General features: G+C 43.6%; 1 protein-coding gene across 1 annotated transcript in view; it reads left to right on the top strand.

Moving 5' to 3' along the window:
* The window catches only part of PRKCB (protein kinase C beta), a 396,523-nt gene that overhangs the window by 2,009 nt on the left and 386,130 nt on the right, over positions 1-8,384 (top strand). The window contains exon 2 of the mRNA XM_027771796.1: positions 337-368. Within this exon, the coding sequence (XP_027627597.1) occupies positions 337-368 (32 nt within the window). The remainder of the gene's footprint in view (positions 1-336; positions 369-8,384) is intronic.

Below are 8,384 nucleotides of genomic sequence, written 5' to 3'. Positions count from 1 at the left end.
CGTCTTTCTCTCTCCTCTTCCCCGGAGGTACCCGGCACATCTCTGTGGGTAGATCTCCCGCCTGTCTTCCGCCCCCACCTCGACGGAAACGCTTTCCCCCATCCCGCCACCTGGTGGTCGCAACCTCCTCTCTTCTGCCGGGGTGAGGGAGGTGGGGGTTACCGCTGCGCTGCCTCCCCTCCTCCCCAAAGGCGGAAGACCCTTGGGCAGCTGCCTGTGGCTGGGAAGTTGCACCTGGGGCCGAGGGGCACGAGCAGGGGGGTTACCGGGTGGGGGAGGAACTAGCTGGTGGCTGCGCCCTCAGGCTGCCTGACATGTCCCCTTCTGCTTTTGCAGGGGCTTCGGGAAGCAGGGATTCCAGTGTCAAGGTAGGCTTTGGGGGCTCTGGAAATGCTACATGTGGGACGAGTGGGTTAAAAAGACTTTGAGAAGTGATGGAGTTAGGCAGAGAGTGAAGGGATCACATCTCTCAGCCCGACCTCCCAAGCTAGGCATTCTTCATCGCAGAAGGTCCTTCAAATGGTCGTATTTGGGCCAGTGATGCCTCCTCCTTTCCAGGAAAGCCCTGTGGAGCTGGGATGCCCTCACTGTCAAGGAAATGCCTCCACCCATTCTCCTTTCCCAGCATGGGAGAATCAAAAGGAGCCTCCTGAACCTGTGCCCACACCGCTGGTCTTGCCTTGGGAGGAAGCGTCTCCAGGGGCTGTTCCTGGGAGGAACCCCCTTCTAATCCCTGCCTCTGCCCTGCTCATTGTCCTCGCTCATCTCACAGAGCGAGAGTTTTGGTCTTTCCCTGCCTCGGAGAGGTCTCTGCAGGTGGCTGCCTCCTCTGCAGATGGTGGAACCCCTAGAAAAGCCACTGTGGTTGTCCCCTGGGCTTCCTCCCTCTGAAAGAAGTGGCTGCAGATGGATGCCTTTTAGATCTGGCTTCCATCTAACCTCTGGGTAGACACAGGAATGATGCCAAGTGGTTGCCTAGGCCCATGCATCTGGTTTGAGATCCTTGATTCTAACCAGGGACGCCCAGCCCCATCATGGTGACTTTGATGGTGTGTAAGGTGGCCTCAGATGTCTCTAGAGTGAGTTTCTGAAAGACAGTTGCACATGAACTCTCCAGGGCCAAATCATTTGGAGATTTTAGCCCGTAGGACGTCTTAAACATTTTGTGAATTTGATGTAGACATTTCAGAACCAGGTGATTTCACACACATGTTTGAATTTCCAACTGCGACTTTGCTGAGAAACGGTCCCACTTTCATGTTAGAACCACCATTTGGAACTGAGACCAGCTGTGTTTGTACAGGGCACCGAAATTCACCATTTTGTCTCAGCCGATCTCAAACAGGCCGGCTTCACCCATTTCTAGTCCCTGCAGGCATTCAAATTTGCAACTCTGCTCTGGACAGTATATGTGTGTGTGTCTTCCACGTGTAGGCCAGGGGTGGCTGAGTTTGCTGGGGTATATCTTCAGGCGAATTGGCTACCCTGGTGGACAGGATTTAAATCAGAAAAAAGCATCTGGGCATTGACCAGTCTGAGGTGTAGCTTAGAACTGACTGACACTTTTGTCATTTGCACCTCCATCCTTCAGGGAAGGTGAAGTGACCCCTGTGAGTGTAGGTGGCATCGTCAGTTGTGCAGAATGTGCTCTTGCAGGGTGGCACTGTCCCCTGAAGCTCACACATGCTGCCACCTGAGCTCCGGGACAGGGTGGGCTCATTCAGTGACTTCAGTCCTGCTCAGCCCCTTGTATCAAATTTGGAGCCCCAGTTTCACACACCACACTGGAGGACTCCCCAAATCCCATTAGGTGGCAACAAATTAGGCCCTGATGCAACACTGTGAATTGTTTTCTGGAACCTTGTTTGACCTCTCCAGCAAAATAGCGATGGTGTCTTGGTGCCTGAACGTGTGATGTCTTCTTTGAGGTTGCCTTTCACTTCCATGAATCGGTTTCTGTCTTTGTTTCTTGCTGAGGCTGGAGGTGATTTTTAAACATTTTTGTGACTGCTCTCCTATGCCACCTGCTCTGCTGTTACTGATGCCTGGGAAGGTCACTTTGGAATGTGCAGGGGATCACACATCTGAAACAGAAGACCCTTTAGTCAAAGCTTGGAAAATGGCAGGAATTTTCAGGAGTTAATAAGAAAAAAGATGTAAAGTTTCTAATGGAATGTGACCAGTGTAGAGATAGGAGTGTCTATATTTTTTAACCCCCCTCCATCCCTCAGTGGCAGTGTAGAGGAGGTGGTGTGTGCACCAGTTAGCAGGAAGTCACAAAGTCACTGTGGATCTGAATGCTGACATGGAGAGTTCCTAGGCATATCACTTTGCCTCTGTACCTCAAGTCCTTTATATCTCTAAAACAGGGCTAATAACTGCACCTACCTTAGAGTTACTAAGCACCACCAAGCTGCAATATCTAAGTTGCTTGGACCAGAGTTTGGCACAGAATAAGCACTCCAAAGATACCAACTCTCATAATTGTCCCCAAACTTCTCCAGTGGTGGGGCAGCTGGGTGAGAAAAGCCTAGCTCTGCAGGACTGCTTGGGTATAGAACTGGTTACCAGGTGAGAGAGTCCAGCTGTGAACATCTGGTCACTCTGTGTCACTGTTTTGGCAGTGTATTCCGTTTGGGTGGAAGTAGGGAGAAGTGACAGAGGGGGTGGGACAATTTGGCAGCCCCCGAAATGGACATTCTTAGGATGGGGACAACCAAGAAAGAAGTTTATCCCTGGTGCTCATCATTGCTTAGGACTATAGAACCATAGAGACATTCCTTATTTGATTATTTTTGGTACCAGCTATTCCATCTTAAAGTGAATCTACTTAAAGTGGGGTCAGTATTTTATAGAAAATAGACAGGGTTTTAGTTTCTCACCTGTCAATAGTCCAGAGCCCAGGACCTTAGGTTCCTTTAAGTGCTACCATCCTAGGGAGCAACGGCTATCTCATGGCGGAGGACAGATGATAGACACTCCAGCTTTCACACCTGTGTACAGTCAGGAGGAAGGAGGGAAGGGGTAAAGAAAGACAAAGCACACATGCTCAGTGTCACTCATGGAAGTTACCTCAAGCTACTTCTGCCTCTATCCTATTACTTAGAACTTAATCACGTACCCACACCTTGCTGCAAGGGAACATTTGGGAAATGCAGTGTTTATTTCAGGTAACCATAATTTCCAGCTAAAAGCTGGACATGGGGTGGTGGTGGTGGTGGAAGGGAGTTTCTACTTTAAAAGTAGAAGCAGAGAGAGAATATAGTCTCCACCACTCTTGGGTAGGAAGTGTGTAGGATGGTCACAAGGCAAGGAAACCACTGAGCGCTGCCTCCATGCTCCATTATGCTGTCATGGAATTGAGGATGCTGGTGTGCATTGGGAGAAGGATGGGAAGTCCATAAACCATGAGAAATGATAGATTTCGACCTGCTCAGGGGAGCTCAAGAATAGATTCTCTTGCTTTTGTACTGCTGTAGGACAAAGCCCTAGGTTGACTGCCACATAATTTCTTCTGTTTTCTTTCTACTCTTTATTTTTTATGAAACCACTCTCTGTGGAGCAGTTTAAGACCACATCTGGTGACAGGAGACTGGGGCTGAAGGTCTCTATTATGAAGCTGCCTACATTCAGGATTAGAAGTGGGACCCCATAGGAAAGCAAGGCAGACATGTCTCTCTAGCATTCTTCTTTTAAAGGTTTTATTTATTTCTTCCATGAGAGAGAGGGAGACCCCCTGAATAGGTGTCCTTGGGCATGAACCCGAGGCCTTTCCCATGTGTGTCCAGTTGTGTTACCACTATACTACCACCCGGCCCCTCTATGGCATTCTTTAGAAGAACCTACTTGCACTCGTGCTTTATTTGCTTAGGATAAGTGATTGGGTAGAATTGGACTCTTTCCTTTAGAAGACTTCTCATTTTGGTAGAGAGTTTTTTTTTTTTTTTTAAAGAAAGTCATGCCACCAGCTCGTGGCATGTTGGTTAAGGCAACTAGATCCCATGTGGCTGAGAGTGTAGTTCAAGTCCCAGACCTGGCAGCTTGAGAAACATGGAAGGTGTATGCATGTGCATGCCCACAATCCTGAAAGAAGAGATAAATAGAGGAGAAGGGATTGTAGCGTGACTATTCACCACAAGGTGTATTTTCTTGCTTTCTCTTTCTCTCTGGGAGGCACATAAACCCTTTGGCAAATTAAAAAAAAAAAAGAGAAAAGAAAGAATGGAGTCATTTGCATAGAAGCAGAGAAGCAGTAAAAGATAGTGACTTAGACTTCACAGCGTGGAGGTGAGGCAAAACTTGGTTTGAATCTTTGATCTGCCACCTAGTCACTGTGTGACCTTGGACAAGTCCTGCCTCTGGACTAGCATTGGTCTCCTCATCAGTAAAACAGGTATCGTCATAGTACCTACCTTACAGACTTATGGTCAGGAGAAAGGAGATAGCGCAAGGGAAATATTGACAGTGTCAATGACTCTAAGTGAGACCGTCATTATTACCTGGGGAGCTGTGGGAAAGTATGTCAGTGTGGGACTTGGTTCATTCTGGAACTCATTAAATGACTATGTCTGTTCTGTGTACTTAGTTGGGTTTTCTTCTTAGGTATGTTTCTCCATAGGCCTTGGGTAACACCAGTGAGAACACAGCCCAGGGTCTCAGCTCAGAGAGCCTTGCTTGGTTAGCATTCCTTGTGAAAAAGATCTGAACTTAACCATAGACTCTCTAGAAAAACCCCAGTATGCTAATTTACTGATTATAAGGAGCTAGAATTGATGATTATAATGAGTAAATCGACTCTTCCCTTTCCTGTATAGGTTAGAAAACATGTTCTTTAAACCTTTTAATTGAAATGATTCTTTAAAAACCCCAAAGCATTGCATGAATCCAACCATTGTTGTTTTCATCAATATTAACCCTATAGAACATAGGTTTCTTTAAAGTGTAGTTAACACATGTAGATTAAAATACATACTTTTTTTTTGCAACAAAAAAGTGAATAAAAATGAACTATTTTTGGCATAAGTTTTCCTATGAACTTATAATGTGACACCTGTACTTTAGTTGAACTTTCTCAGTGAAATCATAAAAAGGGTCCATTTTTTTTTTCCAATCACCAAGTCAGGTGGCATGTTACCAGAGATCATGTCTATTTTTCCGCCGTCTTCACTTCCCAGTGGTAGACCCCAGAGGTCTGTGAACCAAACTCTACCCACCTTTGGCTTATTCTGAATGGGTCCTAGGGATTTCTATGTAAATAAAAGACAGGACCTTTTGGACTTCATGTTTGATTATTTATTTATTTATTTATTTTCTACTTTACTGAGATTTCAGGCCCAATGCCTCGATTGAAATAGAATCTTTGAGTGGATTAATGGTGGGTCTTATAAAGGAGGACTTTATAAGGTGATGTGGAGGTTAAGGTGACTGAATTCCACATGATTGACTACGTAGTTCGAGTCTTGGACCTGGTGTCTGGAAGAACACACTGAGTGTGTATGTGTGCATGCACATCTGGAGGGGAGCATAGAAGAGAAGGGATTGTGGTATGGCCATCTCTTCTAAGGAGTAATTTCTCACTTTTATTTATTTATTTTTTTAAAGAGATTTTTTGCTATATGGCAAGTGTACTTGCCAGAGATAGAGAGAGACAGAGAGACAGAAAGCAAGAAATCACCCCCTCAGGGGGATGACCATGTTGCAATCCCTTCTCCCTTCTCCTCCATTCTCCTCTCAGGATTTTGGGCACACATGCACACGTGCCCAGCATGAGTTTTAAGCTGCCAGGTCTGGGACTCGAACTGTGGTTGACTATGTGGGAGTCCAGTGACACAACCATTTTGCCATCTGCTGGACCCTATCTTCTTCTCCCTCTCTCATTATCCTCTTTGTCCTTCTCCAGCAAGCACATGTGTCCAATAGGAAAACTATAAAAAAGAAAGAAAGAAAAAGGAAAAAGGAAAGGGAAAAAAGAGGACTGATTTGTTGCAGGGGCAACAGAAAATTCACTTTGAGTTGTAGAACACTCAGGGGAAACCTGAAGCTTTGTCTCTGGGCAACAGAATGTCTTGCTAAGTAAAAATGGAAAATCTGACCTTTGAAAATCTAGTTGATATGATATACAGGGTCTTAGAAACTGATTTTTTAAAATATATTATTTATGAGTACTAGTGATTTTTCAGGTACTGCCCAGAATTAGCTGCCACATGTTTATACTGCATATAGGTCAGTAAGGAAAAGGGTAAAATATAATTGGTCAAAAAGTAAACTAGGGGTCAGCAGATGGCATGGTGATTAAGTGATCAGATGGCTGGACACCCACATGGCTGACGATGGTTTGAGTCCTGGACCTGGAGTCTTGCTTTCCTACTTTCCCTTTCTCTCTCTCTGGTCAAATTAAACAAATAATAATGATGACAATAAATGAAATAAAATAATTCTTAGAAAGAAGGTAAACTAAAGGTATGAAAATAATTTACACACACACACTTGTTGTTAGGGTCTCTCTTCTCTTTCTGTGGTCTCTTTCTGTCTTCTTTCTCTGTCTGTCTCTGCTTCTCTATCTTACTCCCTCTCTGTGTACATACACTCACCACTCCCCACATACATGTAAGTAGATGAATATGTCATAATCTTGAGAATATGGATTTCTTTTCATGTTTTCTCCCTGCAGGTAGTTGAATTACTAAGTACAATTTACAATCTGTAGTCTATTTCATAAATTTATTTTTGGTTGTGTAAACCATTTAATTCTTGGAAGGGTAGGGGTATCATCTGAGAAATTCATCTCTGACTGACGTCCTCAATAGCTTTGTCCTTTGTCATTTTTGGCGTTTGATCTAATATGTTGAGTTCTTTGAGTTCATTCATCCTTCCAGTCTCCCCATTGAAACTATGTGATAGTCCATAGATAGAATGTTGGTCTTTTTATAGGGAATACAACATCCACAGTGTCTACAGTGGCATTTGGTGGTGAGATGGCTGCTAGAAAATCCAGTAGGAAATTCATCTCTTTACCACATACATTTGCTTTTCCACTTACACATCCTCCCTTTCTTCCATCCATCCATCCACCCTTCCATTATCCATCTTTCCATTCATCCTTTTAAAAGATGTTCACCGATTAAGTTCAATGCATTAGGTACTCTTTCAGAAGGCAGGAAAACAGTGGTGAGTGGGAGCTTACAGTGTAGCTGGGGGGTGAGGGGAGACATTCTGCAAATCATTGCACCAAGATTTAATTCACTTTTGTGAGGCACTTTGAAGGAAATGTGTTGGCTGCTATGAGAATATATAATCCGAGGCTAACCTATGTAATGGTTGGAGATGGAGCTGGGGAATTTCTTGGTCTGGAAATAAACCAAAAAACCAAACACACACACACACACACACACACACACACACACACTCCCCCAACTTCCCATTGTTTGGGGTAATTGGAGAAAGTCTGAGTTGTCAAGGAGCCAGAGCTAAAAATCTGTATCGTGAAACTGCTCATATCCTGGATAAAGGTCTGGAAGAAGCTTATCTTTGCGTCATTGTGTGGAGAAACCCTGAATCTTTATTTGTGTGCCTTGACTATAGGTAGGATGAGTATTCAGCGGGACTAGATTGTCACTTTAAGGTGACTTCTGTCTGAATTTGACAGAGAACTTCATCTCCTCTTAGTTAATAACTCAGATAATGAGCTGACTTCCTTTTTGTTCAGAGGTTACAGTGTGAAAAATCAGAAAATTATAGAAGTGGAAGAACAAATTGGAGCTAGTAGATTCAACATAAGTAGAAAGAGAGAGTGAAGGATTTCAGCAAGAGGCATTTGTGAGTGAAAGCCGGTTTTCTAGTGCACAGGATTACTTAAATTGTCTCTTTTTCTTTCCCCAAACACCTTCGCCATTCCGAATCCATCTCTGATGTGCTGCATTACAGCTGTTTATTCCTTTGGTTTATGCAGTGTCCTCTCTTGTTTGAAAGATATTTTTAAAAAGTAGTTCCATGGTAAACATTGATTCAAATAAGCTTTGAATCAATCACATACAGAGAAAAATCCTTTGTCAATTCTTCTATCATCTGATTTCATTAAGGAAAAAGTCTCAATTCGGTGCTAACATCCTTAGCACCTCTCAAGTACAAATCTAGGCACTTAGTACACGTTCATTGAGCAGTCTTTATTCTTTATTGCAAAACAACTACAGGGAAATATATGAACACAAATATATGTTAGCTTCTATCTTTAAATCAACTTTTTTTTTTATACTTTTGCTTAATGTTGAGCCTGGTCCTTCTGCCTTTGGGCTTGATTTTATATAAGCTATTTATCCTTGCACATAGGGAAGAAGAATTCAGTATCTTTCTTTCTTTCTTTCTTTTTTTTTTTTTTTTTTTTTTGG

This window comes from Tupaia chinensis, unplaced genomic scaffold (assembly GCF_000334495.1).
Source record: "Tupaia chinensis unplaced genomic scaffold, TupChi_1.0 Scaffold000231_2, whole genome shotgun sequence".
In the NCBI taxonomy this organism is placed as follows: domain Eukaryota; kingdom Metazoa; phylum Chordata; class Mammalia; order Scandentia; family Tupaiidae; genus Tupaia; species Tupaia belangeri.
This window is presented reverse-complemented; position numbering and strand designations above follow the sequence as displayed.